Consider the following 15,951-nt stretch of genomic DNA (forward strand, 5'->3'; position numbering starts at 1 on the left):
ACCGACCGCTGCTGTTTGAACCCAATGGGGACAGGTAGGGACAGTCCCCCAGAGGTGACGTGCTCCTGGGAGCTGGGGCAGGGCCCTGGGCTCCCCGGGCTCAGAGTGGCAGAGCTCAGAGTGCCACGGGTGGGTCCCTGTGGATGTGTGGGGTGGGGTCTGCACGGGGGACGCTACGGCAGGATGGGCACAGCTAAATTCTCCTGCAGGGGATGGGGCTGGGACGTGAGGGAGTGGCTGTGGGGCGTCTGTCTGGGTCCCTGAGCTCGGCAGGTCACCCCAGTTCAAACTGTCCATGGTCTATGCGGGTGATACTTGGCTGGAGGAGACAGAGGAGACCTCGGTCTTGCTCTGGGATGCGGTGGAGGAGGTGTCTTCATCCCCAAAGGGGTTCTTGCCGCAGCAGATTGTGGTGATCATGCAGTTACGGAACTGGGGAGGGAGAGAAATGAGAATGGTGGCACTGGGGGGCCAGTAGGGACGCGCTGCAGGACAAAGAGTCCCTGGATGGACTGAGATCCAACCCCTTCTGGGAAGGAGCAACGTGCCCCAGGAGCCCCCAGATGTGCTGCTCAGCCCCGGGGCATCTCACCTGTTTGTTCATGAGCACGTAGATGATGGGGTTGTAGAGGGAGGAGCTCTTGGAGAAGAAGGCAGGCACTGCCATCAGCGTGGCCGTGAAGTCGGCGCCCTTGTTGGTGAAGATCCAGAACGCCACCACGGCGTAGGGCGTCCAGGCCATCATGAAGCCCAGCACCATGAGGATCACCATCCGCGTCACCTCCTTCTCCGCCTTCTGGGTCGTGGCCGATTCCTGCTGCTGGGCAGCTGCCTGTGGACAGAGAGGGTGGTGAGGGGCAGCTTTCCACCCCTGGCCCACGTCCCCCATCCTGCCCGAGCCGCCTGCCCTGCCCCCGTCGGTCCCCTCCGGCCGTTACCTCCCGGACTTTGCAGACGAGGCGCCCGTAGGAGAAGAAGATGACGATGACGGGGATGATGAAGTGGATGATGAACATGTAGAGCACGTAGGACTCGTTGTGGAAGTCGGGGTTGTGGGTGTAGTAGTCGGGCCCGCAGGAGCACTGCATCCCCTCCGGGATGTACCTGGCAAGGGAGAAAGGTTGGGATCTGCTCCGGGGCCCTCCTTGTGGGCAACAGGGATGGAATTCCCTGAGGATGGGGGATGCTGGAAGGGTGGCACAGGTGGTTTGGGTGCACCCGAGTGCGCAGTGCCAGCTTGTTGTGACACTCCCTCTCTCCCATGGGAACGGGGCATTCGTTTCCCTCCTCCGAGGCCGAGCACTTCCCTGCCGGGAGCCGCCTGCTCTCTGCATGGATGGAGGGATCCAGGAGCTGCTGGGGATCCTCGGACTCACCTGGACCAGCCAAAGAGTGGCGGAGCAGCGCAGGAAATGGCCATGATCCAGGTGAAAGCGATGCCCATCACGGCGTGGCTGGCAGAGAAGCGGAAGTTGCCCATGGGCTTGCAGATGACGATGTAGCGCTCGACGGCCAGGACAACCAGGGACCACAGGGCGACCTGGCCTGCGGGGAGGAGAAGGAGAGCCCACGGAGTGGTCAGAGCCCCTCTGGGTCCCAGCTTCCCTTGGTGCTCCCAGAGGAGAGCAGAGGGAGCTGGGGGTCGGTGTGGGATAAGCAGCATCCTGCTAAATAACTGGGAATCCTCCACCCGAAACGTGCAAAAGCTCTGGGAGCCGAGGGGATGCTCGGAGCAGAGGAGGGATCACTGTGGGGTTTTCAATAAATTAAGAATCAAGGGGGTGAATCCCACCTGGGCGTGGGGAAGCACAATTCCCAGCAATGCTGCCAGATGCCTCCAAACCTGTTGATTCCTTTAAATGTGCATTTCATGAGCCTTCTGCTGGCGCTGGATCAGGGGGAGGCCCAGGGAGGGGAGGCTGCGTGGGTGGGCAAACGTGCACATGTATTTATGAGGGATAATTAAACTTCAGGGGATTTGGGAGCGTTTAGCCGGTGCTGTAAGCCTGCTAATGCCCCCAGCTGTGATAAGCTGCTGATAACGACACCCTGTGCTGGGATTCGCTGGGGACCTGCTGCTCACACAGCCGCCGCTTCCCAGCCAGCTTCCTTCCCTGGGAACAGGAGCCTCCTCCTCCTCCAAGAGGTACAAGAGGCTCGCTGAGCAGGGATGGGGCAGATTTTGGGGTCTTCTGACCCCAAAACCAAGCCTTTTTTTGGATCAGGACATGCAGCTGTGCCTTTGGCAGGATATCCGTGATTTTAAAATGTGTATTTTCAGAGCAGCGTCATTGTGGGAAGTGGCCCCATTTAGGGGAAGGAAAGCAAAGTCCCCGTGGTGGCTCTGGATCTCTCCAACCAGGACTGTTGGCTGTCAGATCCATCACGAGGTGTGGCGTGGGCAGGGCTGGCTGCGTGGGCTCCGGCTGCCGAGTGAATTTTCCCTGTTTTTCCACAGGGCAAAGTGTTGGCGGTAATTGTGTCCCTGAGAAGTGCCTTGAGGAAAATCCCAAGGGCACCCAAATTTGGTGCAGCTGGGAAAGAGCTGAGCCATCCCTAGGGAGCCTGGGAACCCCCCTGCATCCTCCTCCCCTTCCTTCTGCTCCTGGAGAAGCTCTGAGCTCTCTCATCTCTCCCTGCCTGGAGCTCTTCCGTGGGGTTCCTTTCCTGAGGGATTTCTCTTCCCTTTCTAAACCCTCCATTTCCCCAAAAAGGGAAGCCTTTGGGCAAAGAAATAATCATGGAATTGTGAAAGTTGGGAAAAGACCCCTAAGGTGATCAAGTCCAAGCCTATGCTTGGTCCGAGCTGCTTGGCGCTGATTCAGGAACATGCTGTGGTCATCCCTGGCAGGTCTTGGTGCGACACCCCAGTGACCAGCAGGGCCAGGTGACCCCAGGCTGGGTCCTGCAAACAAGGATCCCTTCCCAGGCTTCCTTTCCCTGCCACGATGCCATGGAGGAGGTCAAACACGCAGAAATCTGTTTTCCTCCCCAGTTTTAAAAGCAGGGTGAGCCCCACATGAGGGGAAACGATGCTTCACATCCCAGCAGTGCCACGGAGGGATGGAACCGGGCTCCCAAAGCCCTGGAGAAGAAAGCCCCAAGCCCCCATTTCCAGCCCTTACCTCCCAGCGTGGCGAAGAATCCCTCCAAGGCACAGCCCATGGGGCCAAAGACGAAGTAGCCGTTCCAGGCGGTGTAGAAGGTGATGGTGAAGCCAAAGCAGGCCATGAACAGGTCAGCCACCGCCAGGTTGACCAGGATGTAGTTGAGGGGCTGCCGGAGCTTCTTGTGCTTGAAGGTGACCAGGAGGGTGAGGAAGTTGATGGGGAAGCCGGTGGAGATGAGGAAGAACATGTAGCAGCACACGAGGTTGTATTTCCAGGGATCGGCCAGGTAGTACTGCGGGTACTCGAAGGGGCTCCGCACTATCCCTGTCTTGTTGGACATAGGCACGTAGAAATTGATCCCCTCCGTCCCGTTCATCCTGCCCTCGCTACGGGAGCTGCTCTGCCGGAGGGGTTTTTCTGCAATGAATTGCGTTTTGACCCTGATTAATAAAAAAAAGGGAAGCCCCACCCCCTCCCAATGCGGAAAACGCGCAGTGAGAGGATTCCCCTCCGATCTACAAAAATGAATGAATTACGAGGAGCAGCAAAAGGTGAGGGGATGGAGGTGGTGCCCTGCCCTGTGCCGCGCTGGGGGCTGGCGGTGCCGCGCCCCGGGGTGGTTTTATACCCTCCGGCCTCCTCGAGGGAGGGGGGAGGCTGATGAGGGGCTCGGCTAACTTTGTATGACAAGGGCAACGGGATTGAGAGGGGTTGATGGTTTAAGCACCCTCTAAGCAGCCAGTTGGCCCCAAAACCTGCATTAAAGAGTATTAATTGCCATTAAGTGTTTAATGTTGTTTAAGGGGGCAGGAAGGGATGGGGTGGGGAGCCCTTGGGAAGAGGGGCAAAGGTGGGAGGAGCAGTGGGGAGTTTGGGAGTGGCTGCCGTGGAAATGGGGCTGTGCTGGGGCCCACGGTGTGTCACAGGTTTGGGGTGTCCCTGGGTGGCTGAAGGACTCCGTGAGACCACCTGGGGACTGGGGAGTGGCCAGCTCTGCCCCACTTGGGGAGGAGGTCACTGGGGGAGGACTGGACTGAGCTCTGTGGGTCTCAGCTGTTGGCTGGGCTCTGTTTTGGGTGTCTGGCTCAGTGTCGGGGCTGCTGGGTGTCCCCATCCCAGAGCAAATCCAGGCTCTGCTGACACGGCCAAGGGCCTGGAGCTGGGCAAAGGTAGGAGGGGAAGCCACTCCCCATCCCAAAGGTAGCAGTTGGTAATTTTTTGGGAAATACAGCGTTTTGGGGCAGGGCTCTTGGTTGTGTGAACCTGATCACACCCCTGGTTGTGCCTCGAGGCAAAGGACAGCGCTGATGTCCTGAACTCCCTCCAGGGAGTGCAGAGAGACCAGCCCAGCCTGCGAGAGCAAGAGGGCTGGAGGGGAGCTTCTCCCAGGCTCTCAGCACGGAGTGTGGGATCGCCATCCCAGCACACACGAGCCTGGGAAACCCTTCCCAGCAGAGCCAGTGCCAGCTTGGAGCACCAACGCTCCACCTCATCCAAGTTCTTCTTCACCATTTCTTCCTTCTGGGTCATGGGTGCTCCTTCTCCAGGGGACCTGCCTAAGGCGCCTTAGGGAAGCTCTTCCATTAATCCCGGGGATGTGGGGCGTTAAGGGAGCTGATCGGATAACGAGGTAAGCTGGGCCTCCTCCTCCTCGCTGCCCTCCCCAAGGCACGGCCCATGGAAAAAGTCACCGTTGTCCTGTGGGATGAATGAGGTCTCCTGCACGCCTGGAGCGTCTCCGAGCTGGAGGCTGGGAGCGGAAGGCTAAGGGGGCGTTGGGATGGATGGTGTCCTAATCCCTGATCCGCCTGCGGAGATGCAGCGGGAGCAGAAGTAGGACGTGGTGCAGGGAAGTGGGTCACGCCAGCCTCAGGTGCCCCGGGACTAGGGCTCCCCGCAGGATGGATGTGACTCTTGGAATCATCTCACCATGAAACCACCAGGCACGAAATTCCCGCTCCAGGTCTTCCTTGAGGGCATGAGTGGAAAGCAGAGGAGTGCCATGGCCTTACACCTCACAAAGCTTTCCCTGGAGGAACTTCCTGCCCCTCCTGGCCATGGTCAGGCTCCAGATGTACAAAAATTGGGCACGTTGTTGCAGAATGAGCTGAATACCAAAGGAGAGCCCAGAAATTCTAATCCACACAACCAGCTGTGCATCCCCCTCAGCTCCAGTGTGTCCCTCACAACTCCCATGGGAGAAGGTGACTCTCCAGCTCCAATATTTCACTCTGATGCCCCACCTTCAAAAACACTTTGCCCTCGCCGCCAGTGCCACCAGCAGCCCAAAGCTCTGGTATTCCTCCAAGGTTTTGCATGTGGACGTGGGTATCCCATGGGAAAGTTGTCACCTCCCATCCCTTCCTGGCACCCCTTTGGGGTGTCCCAAAGGGTCTCCTAAAGAGTCAAGAGTTGAGGGTGGTGCAAAGGAAGCTGAGGGGGGAAGAGGGACACGGGGTCTGGGTGCTGGGGGAACACTCAGCTGCACTTTTTGGGAGAGGGACCTTTCCTGGCTCAGCAGATCCTCTCCACTCACCCTGGCAGCTGAGTGTGGAGGAGATTTGACTTCATGGCTGGTCCCCAGACACCTTTCACAGGGACAACTGGACCACGACCATCAACTGACCATCAACGAGACCTGGACCAGGCCCTTCCCCCTTTTTGGGAGCTGCCTGTGGAGCAGGTAAGCCTGAGTCACCTGTGCTCTGTAAGAGGGCTGTCCCCTCCCAGCTGTCCTCATGGACATGTCCCCTTGGGTCACTGCCCCGAGGCCGGTGGATTTAGAGCTCTGGGCAGGTCAGCACAGCCGGAGCAATGGCCAAGGCCTTGAATAAACCCAGAGCAGGGAAATGACACCAGTGAGGGTGGCTGGTCCCTCCAGGACGTGTCCTGAATGCAACCTGGGCTCCTGCCGCAGCCCTGTCGCAGAGACGGCTTTAATTTGGTGTCTCTTAGCGGGGAAAGTTTATGGGCTGCTCTCTCTCCTGGAGAGCTCCCGGTTGTTTTCCGTGCTGACTCTGTGACAACAGCAAATTCCAGGCCCTGCCTAATGCAGGAGGAGAGCTCTGCTGCCTCTGTGTTCGTCCTCAAGAAAAGGCTTTTCTTGCCCCTTGCAGGTCTTCCTGCTTTGCCAAGCGCTTTGAGCTGAGATTGTCTCTCGTTTTTGTTTGTTCGTACGCGGCGTGAGGGGGCCCTGAGCTGCTCTGGGCTTTCATGTCCTGTGTAAAGCAAGGAATGATAATGATAATCAAATAACCGGCCTGCACAGAGCCGACACGCTCGGTTCACATGGATCAGCGACAGGCAGAGCTCACATGGCAGAGGTGGGTTCCCGGAGCCCTGCTGGGCACAGGAGGCACAGGAGCTGCTTGCCCAGGGGCACCTGGGGAACACCTGGCAGAGCAAGGTGGAGGGAAATGCAAAAGCACAACAAATCAGTCATGAAGGGAACATCTGTGCTGAGCTCGTGGTGCTGGGCTGACGCACAGCCCCGTGAACCCCGGCCGCGAGCATGATGCTGCCTGCAAGGCTGAGCTCACTCCTGTGCTTCTGGCTGGTTTTGTAACCAGTGCTGCCCTGAATCTCCCTCCTGTGGGGGCTCATTCCTCGCCAGTGGGCAGGAAAAGAGGGAGGAAGGTGTCTCTGGGTGCCCTGGGAAGACCCCGTTTCCCATATCACATAGCAGCCACCCAGGGCTGCGGCGCTGAGCCGCTTAGGCCAGGCCGTGAGCTCCCTCGCCAGGAAAGGGGTTAAGGCAAGATAAAGCCAGAGCGTTATAGAGACCATATGGAGGGGAAGAAAACCCTTTATCCTGTAATTGGATTCGCTCTGCGCTGGAGGTGAGGCTGAGCGGAGCTGACAGGCCGTGATGGGCGAGGCGCTGCCAGCCGCCCGTCCAAAGCAGGATGTGTGTGCACAAACTTGTAGATCAATCCATTAGAGTGGATCAAATAGATTTAAACGTGTGGCAGGGAGAAGGAGGACACTGATGTATTTACAATTGGGTTCGCTGGGCCGGCCCTCCCCCAGCAGGGATTACCTGGCCATGGCTGGTGGCTCGGTGGCTCAGTGGCCGTGCCCCGGGCACCCACCCAGGGCAGGGGCTGGGGGTGCACAGGGAGGTGCCTTTGCTTCTGTCCCAAAAATTAAGAGTGCACAGCAGGCTGTCTCCTGTCTCTCATGCACAAAATTGGAGCAGGAGGGACGCAAGCTCCTGTTTTCCATGCAGGTTCTCCATCTCCATCCTGCTCCAGGCTCTCCCCCCGAGCCATAAAGCAGCTGGGATGTGGGGAGAGCTCCCCCACGCCAACCTCTTCTCCTGGTATTTGCAAGCTCTGTCATCTCCCAGCCTTTTCCTCCCGCTGCTGATCCAGGTAATGCCTCTCCAAGCGCTGTAGGATTTCCTTGGAGACACAGGCGCTCTTTGGGCCCCGTCACTTCCCTGCCAAGGAGCTGAGCAATCCCGGCTCAGCTGCGAACCCGCTCCGCTCCGTGTGGTGCTGTCAACACTTCTCCCTCGGTGACAACCCGGGGCTCTGGCAGAGTGGGCAGGTGTGCAAGACAGTCCCCCCGGCCCCGCAGCGAGGAGCAGCCGGCACAGCCGGCAAATCCCGGCAGCTCCGGCACCGCTCCCGGGGCTGTTCCTGGAGCGAGTCGTGCTCTGCCAGGGGCGATGGCAAAAATGCCGCTCTGATCTTCCCGTCTGCAAACTAGAGCCAGTCTGGATTTCGGGCTGGTTTATGGGCTCTCTGAGGTGTTGGGCAGGAGTTACCAGTGGAGATGGGGGTCAGGGATCTGTGTCCAGCTCTCCTCCTTTGCCTGACCAGGGGCAGGTGCTGGACTGCAAAGTCAGAGAGGCAAAGGAAAGGCTTTTCCCGAATTCCCGAGGAATGCACGTGCACGGCACCACCCCTCAGCCTACAGCGTCCGCTCGAGCCCGGCTGAGCCGCCAGGAAAGGGGGTTCAGGCACACAGAAATAATCCAGCCCTTTTATTTTTAATTTGTAAATCTCATCTGAAGTGGAATCCTGCTACTCCCGAGGGGCTCGCTGCGGCTGCTCATGGGCCTCCACAGCGACGCCGTGAATGCGCTGCTTCGTTTTGTCATAACTGGGTCAATTTGGTATTTTTTCTCTTTCTAATACAAGCCCTTGGTTTTCTCAGTGGAAGTCTGGAGCCTGCTGTGACACGGGCAGCTGGGTTATAATTTTATGGGAATCAGCATGGAGGAAATTTGGGGGTTGCCTGCTTGTTTCCTCTTTCCAGCAGGGCTGTTCCCTGGTGCCTGGCTGGGCTGGCTCCTCACTCCAACATCCCCAGGAACAGCCTAACTGGTGTCCCAGCTCCCACAAGAGCCACATCCTGGCGGTATTTTTCCCTCAGCCAGGTGCAGAGCCCCATTCCTGCCTCCTGCCGCATTCCAAGACCCCAACTCCTCTCGGTGGTGGCTGCGTGTCCTGCACCGCGATTCATTTTCGTCCTCTTCTTGCCATCCCTGCTTTAAAGCCTTTTAGGGATTTGCTCCAGACCAAATGTGTCCATCCTCTCCCTGTGCCCTTCATCCTGTAATTGGATTCATTTCTCCCATCCAGCCCAGGCCGGGCTGCTCTCCAGCCCTTTATGTAACGGCGCTGGCTCCGGCTGTGCCGCTCCGGGCTTGACCCGCAGCCACCGACACTGGCACAGGGTTTGCTGCACGCTGAGTCCCACACTGGCCCAAAAACCCTTTTCTTGGGCAGTCCTGGCTCCCTTTTCCCTCTCCCATGGGATGTGGGCTCCCTCCAGCCTCTGTGTGTGGCTCGTGCTGCAGTTCCATCCCTGCACGATCCCTCCGAGCATGTGGAGCTCCTGCTCCAGAGAGCCGTAAATGCCACAGCCCTGTGCAGAGGAGAACAGGCAGGATTGTCTGGAAAAATGATGGATTTTCCCACCCCTTCCATTAATATTTATTCCCCTTAATTCCCAATCTTTACAGTTTAGCTCTCTAAAGCCTTTGTGGTTGAGAGGCTTTCGCTGAGGTTGCTATTCCGCGCCTAAGCAAAATATCCACGGATTAAACAGGCATTTGATCAGAAGTGAGCCCTGTGCTGGGAGCAGGCCTGGCTGCCCAGGCCCCAGTGGCTCTGCAGATCCTTCTGCTGCTGGCACAATTTTCCATTCCGTTTTTGCCATACCCCAGCCGGGATGGATGTGCTGCTGCTCCTTGTCCCCAGGTCTCTCCCGGGATCCCTCACCCGGGAGCTCGTTGATCTGCCACGTCTGAGTCTTTTTCACTCCAAAAGCCATCCAACTCTGCCTCTGTGCTCCTCCCAGGATGAATTGGTGCCTTGAGAGCCAGAACCCTTCTCCTCTGTGGCAGATAAACGGCCCCTGATTGCTGAGGGGTGCTGGGATGAACAGGGAGACTCCAGGGAGAGCACTAATAAATCCTGGGCATCGGGCATCATCCACTCTTGGGAAAACTGCTGGCAGCTGGCACTGCTGAGCCCAGCGATGGCTGGGCCCCTTCTGTCCCTCCTCTTCTTTCTTTCCCTCCTTTTATTCCCCCCTGTTTGTTTTCCCTTTTATTTTTCTTTCCCCTTTCTTTTGTCTTTCCCTCCTTCTCTTCCTCCCCGATTGTTTTCCCTGCCTTTCTTTCCCCCTCCTTTTCTTCCCCCCACTTCTCTTCCCCTCCTCTTCTTCCACTCCAATTGTTTTCCCTGCCCTTCTGTCCCCCCTCTCCTTCCTTTCCCTGCTTTTATTCCCCCCTGCCTGTTTTCCCTGCCCCTCTGTCCCCCTCGATGGGCACAGGAGTGGCTGCTGTCCCTGGTGAGCACCTGCAGATCCCAGTGCTTGGATGCTGCTCCCACCTCCCCTTTCCCAGGGGAACACCTGCCTGCAGCCAGCCCAGCCTTACCTGAGCCCTTCACCTGCACGGGGCTGGACTTGGCATCCCATGGGGGAGCAGGAATATCGTCCATCCTCCTCCTGCTGATGGGATGGTGTGAGCAGCCCCCCAAAAAGCATTTGGGGCTTTTCCTGGTGCCTTGGTGTTGTCTTGTAGTGCTTAACCTGCTCCACTGGTGTTTGATATGGGAACAGGGCAGGGGAAGGAGGGAATGAGGCAATGAAAGGTCACTGGGTGCCTGGAGTGTGGAAAAGCTGAATTTCTACTCATCAAATCGAATAAATATCCCCTGTGAGCAGGGCAGGGATCTCTTCGGCTGAAATCTGAGTGATTTCCCTGCCTCTGAGCTCAGCCCAGGGCTTGGCTGGGCTCCCCCATTGCCTGCCTGGGGTCACAGCACCCCAAAAGGACGGTGGGGTGCCCAGGGACATCACCCAGCCCCACGGGACAATCCAGTCACAGCCCCTCCCTGGGCGTGAGGCTGCATTTTGTACCATTCCTAAAAATATTCCTGAGCCCTCAAGTGAAAACCGGGTGGCTCCGATTTGAAAAGCAAAATGGGAACAGCTGAGCTGCATCCCGTCGTGTTTTCTCACCTCCTCTCCTTTCTCTCTTCACTTCTTCCAGATCCGGGAGAGGGTGGCAAAGGAGTGACCAAAAATGTAGAGAAACGAGGCAAGGAAATGTTTTTCTCCTGTTTATTTTTTTTCCTTGTTCGAGACAAGAGAAAGTTCTTATAAGCACATTTATTTTATTAGAAAAAGGGTTTTTTTAAAATGTGGGGGATTTGGGGTTTTTTTGTTAATTCCAGTGGAAGAGGATTGTTATGGGATAGGACATTTTGGTCGGTGCCTGTTCCCTCCAGCCCTTGTAGAGAAGCCAAAACCACCCAGGCTCTGTCCAGAAAACCATTTTCCCTCTCTTTTGTACTTCCATGGAGAAGCTGAGGCAGCAGGCAGAATTTCCCCAGGTCACCTCAGGGCAGGTTTTCCAGAGAGGCTTTGGTGTGAATTTTGTCTGTGAATCCCAGTCCTGCTGGGATGGAGCTGCTGCAGTGGAGCTGCTCCTCAGGTGGGCTCTGGGAGCTGCAGGTGCTGAGGGGCCACAAGAACAGGTAGAAGTGAGATCATTGCCCCTCACAGGCTCCTGACCCTCTGCTGCTCCCCCAAACCTTCCCCTGCTTCCCCACACCTGCCCTGCCCTGTGCTCCAGCCCCTGGAGCCTCCAGAGTGGGAGAGGGAGAAACTCCATGAGACAAATTCCCCGTTAATCTGAGATCATCCTTTGCTGTCAGAACCAGGAGCTGAACTGGTCTGGGGAGCCAGCAGGAGCTGAATCCTTCCTATTGATCCTCACCCAGCCAAGAATTGCCAGGAATTACCTGGAATTACACCAGAGCTGTGGGGAGGAATCCAAGTGGGATGGGGAGAGGAAGGGGGAAATCAGGGCCCTTGAAATATTCACGCTGCAAATGAACACGTGCTTTAAGCCCGTGGTTCTGCAAAGGTGTATCTGGCATTAATATTTGGAAAATGGCATTAAAATCTGCCACTGGTGCTTTATTCATCAGGAGCCTGTGAAATCCACACCACATCCATGCAGGAGCAGCAGCTGCAGGATGTGCCTGGGCTGGGAGAAGGAGGTTTCAGCCCAAAACGAGCTCCTTCCCACTCTGACCTCGCTGTGTGACCACAGCCCTTCAATCCTGTGCAGGGTTTTGGACCCATCTGACTCCAAGCAAAAATAATTCCATGGGAGTGGGGTGAGAATGGATTCCTGTGGGCTCCAGGAAGGGAACTGGGGGTAGGGGGATGGGATTTTTGCAAGCCTAATGGTGGGTCTGGCAGGGCTGTGGGAACAACTGGCCCTGCACAAAGTCCTGTTCCCCATTCCCAGCTCCATCCAAGCAGTGTTGGATGTGGGGCAAGAGGAGGATGTGGCCCTTGGTGGCTCTTGGAGCTCTGATGCTCAGCCCTGAACTGGAAGCTTTGCTGGGGACACCCAGTGCCTGTCTGGGTGGGATTTTAGCCCTCCCCACTCCCCCAGGTGCTTTCCCCAGGCTCCAATTCCACATCAGGCTCCGATTTCCTGCCCTCCTGCATCCCTTTGGCAAACACCCCGAGCCTGGAGCAGCTTGGAGGGGGAAGCACAGACATGGAGACAAATGCTCTGTGCTGCTGGCACGGGCAGCTCGTTCTGCCCCTTGTTCCTTGACACTGCAGCTGGTACCAGGCCTAATGGACTGCACTTCCCGTGCCAGTTTCCTGGGAAAATGACTCCCAGTTATGCCGAACGTTTCACTTTAGGAACAAGCAGAACTGCACACAAGCCCATCCTGCACATCATGTTTTTGTTGAGCCTCTAACCTCTGCTGCCGCTTGGCACCAGAGCCCAAAGGGGAGTTTCGGGGGCTGCAGGTTGCAAACTGTGCCAGGGATGCAGCAGGATGGAATTTTGGAATTACAGCGCTGGCAGGGAGACCTCCAGCTGGGATTTTTTTTATTTTCATTTATCCTTGTTTTGCAGCCAGGATGTGCCAAAAGCTGCGTTTATGGGCTGGGCCAAGCCAGAGGCAGGAGGTGCCTCTTGCTCCCACCTGCCCTGGTGCTTCCAGACCTGGAGTCAGATCCTTTATTTCCAGCTCCACGATTCCTTGCTGTCGGAGCACTCTTGCATAATTAAGAGGTGAAGCTGGCAGGCTGCACGCAGCTAATACAGATATGATTAATTTTCATCCCTCTGTTTGATTTGGAAGGTTGTCCTTCCCGAGGCAGAAGGCTCCATCCCAGATGGATGGAAAGCTGCCAGCCGGACGCGTCTTGGAGGGACAGCAGGACAAGACATGGGAAAGTTTAGTGCTTTGGAAAAGTGACCTTTCTTGGTAACTAATTTGTCACTTCCCAGCACCATCTGCTGACTCGTCAGCTGCATCCATCATCACCATGCAAAAAAAGGACTGGAAAAGTCAACTAAAATGGGAACCGCTGTCAGATGGGGTTGGTGCAAATTGTTTAGGGAAGGGAGGGGAAAACCCCACATTTTGTGGGTGACATCCTTTCCATCACCTCCCAGCCACATTCCCAGGGAGGTTTCCAGGGAGCAAAGCTGTGCTGGAGTCTCTGAGAGCTTTCCATGGCACAGGGGGTGATAAGCCGGAGCGAATGCCCAGGGATCCGGGAAGCACCTGAGTGCTGGACATGAGGTTTTCGGGAGGGCTCCAGCCCCAGTCGAGCGTTATTGACGGCTGTGACAGCAGCAGGTCCCTGGTGACACCTGGTGTGCCCGTGTCCTATTGACTGGCTGCGATGGGGCCAGGTGACAAATGGCATCTCCAGGCTGGGCAACCGCTGTTCCCGATATCCCTCCCCAGGCAGGCAGGAATGCTGCCGCTCCCCGCTCTCACAGCCCACGGATCCCGTTTGAGGCAGGAGCATTTCATGGCTTCCCAACTCGTTTTTCCCTCACCTGGCTGCTCCCAGACTCCCTCAGGAGCAGCACCGGGATGTGCCTGGCCTGATCCCAAAGCCTCTGGCATCAGCTCCTGGCTGATGGTCCCGGGAGAGCACGGATGAGTTCTTGCACAATTCCCTCCCTTTCTCTGCACCTCGTTTGTCTGGAGAGGGATGACAGTGCAGGGTTTGTGTTCCTGAGGGGGATCAGTGCCAGGCTCAGTGAGGATGGGACAAGGGGCCACTTGAAGACTCAAAGTGGCAACTTCTGAAATTATTGTGATTTGCAATTACAGTTAGAAATATAATTGACATTCACATCCTAAAAACCTTGTCCTGCAGGCTCGGGATGTAAAAACACAAGCCAGGAGAGAGGAATTTCTCTATCTTAGAGGTGGGGAAACTGAGGCAGCAGCAGATCTGCCTCAGCTGTGGGACCACTGGGAACAGCCGAAGAAGCTGGGGAGGGAGCAAAGGGGATCTGCCTGGAAACGAGAAACTCGGCAAACTCCAGTGCAGATAACAACATTCCCTGCCTGGGAAAGCCGTTTCCATGCAGGCCAGGCAGCTGGACAGGGTCACTGGTGAGTGGCTTCAGTGCCTGTACGGGTTTATAAAGGGAGGGGAACCAGCAGGAGCATCCAGGGTGTCAGGAGGGAGAAGAGCTCCGACCTCCAGCGTCCCGTGGCTGCACTCCCCAGGTAGGTCTTGGCACCTCTTGGCCATAGCAGAGCCAGCTCAGAGGAGGAGGAGGGAACAAAACCAATGCTGAAAGAAGGAGGAAGGTGACTTTTCCTCATCCCCATCTCAGGAGCATCGATTCCAGCAGCTCCTGCCTCCTGTGGGCACCTGGCAGACACTGGGCACTGCTGCAGAGCTGTGGGGAGCCCCAGTGCCCTCTGTGCTCGGGGAGCTGCTCTGAGCAGGCAGAAAATGACTCTCAGGCAGGTCCTAGTGTCAGGAATGGTTGGATTTTTTGGGAGACAGCTCAGTAGGTGAATGTCCTGTCCTGTTGCTGTGCCAGCTGCCCACCCCTCCACCCCCCACACTGGCACTGGGTTTTGGGGGGTGAGCAGAGCTGGCACCGCTGTCCCAGCCCTGTGTGCCCACAGTGCTGATGCTGAACTCGGGATCCTCCTGCTTTCTTCTTCTCCCTTTGGAGCTGGGAAGCAAATCCACCAAGTGCTCTCCGCCTGGAGAGGTGCTGAGCCAGAGATCTCTGGGCTGGAATACAGGTCCTGCTTGCCAGGCAAAGGGGGATCATTCAGCAGGGATATTTCTGAGTGGAGAAGCCTGTGTGGGTGTTCTTCTGGGAGAAGAGGGAGCGATTCAATTCCCAAAGGGATAGTCAAGATGAGATGAAGGAGGTGATTTGCTTTATTTTCTCTGTATTCAGCAGTATTTTATTTATTTATTTATTTACTGCAGCGATGGAACAAATGAAAAAGCACCAAAGATTGATGCTGCTGAGGTTGCGTTGCAAGGGGAGAGCCTGAGAATTCCTGCCTGGATCCCTGCAGGAAACAGGGCTGGGACACCCTGGGATGTCCCAGGGCAGGAGATGGCCCTGGTGGCCCAGTCTGGGTGGGCAGGGGGAGATGGCACCAGTGCTGCCCTGAGCAGTGCCCAGGGAAAGGAGAGGAGAGGATGTGGCTGCCGGGTGCTGTGGAAAGGGAATTTTCATTAACTTCCACTGGCCCTCGGTTCAGTACCAGCTGATATTTATGGGAAATCTAATTCAGGAGTCAGATCTGACCTAACAATGTCTTCTCAATAATGCCCAAACCAAGAGGTTGCTGAAACTAATTAAGGATCAGGCTCCAATCAGGTGGAGAAGTTAAGCTGTGGGACCAGACTTCATTAAGTCTGTCCAGAGAGAATAATTTAATATTTAAAGAGAACATCCAATGTTTACATAAGTCCTTTCCTGACGTGAAGTCACAGTTAGATCACTTCAGAGGTGGTTTTTAAAGCCCTTTATTCCAGGCTCAGACAGAGCTGGGCTGGAAAATGCCTCTCCCATCTCCCTTGGACTCAATGAGACTTCTTAAAAGATCCAGTCCATCCAGGAAGGTTTCCAGTGGTGAGGAAAATCAAAACAAAAATTAACAAAACAGCTGTCCGAAGGTTTTTCTCTTTGCAGCATCTCTGTGTCCCATGCTGGCGCTGGGATTGATGGGTTTGCTCTGGATGGGTGCAGGTCTTAAACCAACAGAGCTGCAGGGCTGAGGCTCAAGAACTCAGGGAGGCTTGAGCAGTCCTGAAGGGCTGGGCTTGAAATCTCTGGAGATGTTGCTCAAGAACAAATCTGTTTACACAAACAGGTTTGAGAAGAGAATTGTCAGTCAAGGCACTTCTATTCTCAGCTCAGGAGCAACTGGAAGAGTAAATATCCTTCTGGTGGGCTGGGGCTGAGCTGACTGCAGCTGGTGCGGAGCCAAAGGTGTTTCTTGTCCAACCTCCCTCTCCACTCTGGCCCCGGTGTCTCCTTTCCCGTGTTGTCCAG

General features: G+C 56.2%; 1 protein-coding gene across 1 annotated transcript; it reads right to left on the reverse strand.

The window, feature by feature from the left end:
• Window positions 1-300: 300 nt before the first annotated feature.
• On the reverse strand, window positions 301-3,486 carry LOC138098826 (green-sensitive opsin). Its single transcript, XM_068995672.1, has 5 exons — window positions 3,126-3,486; window positions 1,377-1,545; window positions 939-1,104; window positions 593-832; window positions 301-432 (listed from the first exon to the last, which is right to left on the reverse strand). Exons 1-5 carry the CDS (start codon window positions 3,484-3,486, stop codon window positions 301-303), a joined length of 1,068 nt encoding a protein of 355 aa, XP_068851773.1.
• Between the last annotated feature and the right edge of the window lie 12,465 nt (window positions 3,487-15,951).

The sequence above is a fragment of the Aphelocoma coerulescens genome, chromosome 26 (assembly GCF_041296385.1).
Source record: "Aphelocoma coerulescens isolate FSJ_1873_10779 chromosome 26, UR_Acoe_1.0, whole genome shotgun sequence".
Taxonomy (NCBI): Eukaryota; Metazoa; Chordata; class Aves; order Passeriformes; family Corvidae; genus Aphelocoma; species Aphelocoma coerulescens.

Bases quoted from the DNA above. Each gene is read 5' to 3' on its own strand.
- LOC138098826 (XM_068995672.1), bottom strand. From the start codon at position 3,486: ATGAACGGGACGGAGGGGATCAATTTCTACGTGCCTATGTCCAACAAG. The intron at 1,546-3,125 runs GTAAGGGCTGGA...TCCTCCCCGCAG, and splicing joins ATTCTTCGCCACGCTGGGAG to GCCAGGTCGCCCTGTGGTCC. The intron at 1,105-1,376 runs GTGAGTCCGAGG...CTCCCTTGCCAG, and splicing joins CCACTCTTTGGCTGGTCCAG to GTACATCCCGGAGGGGATGC.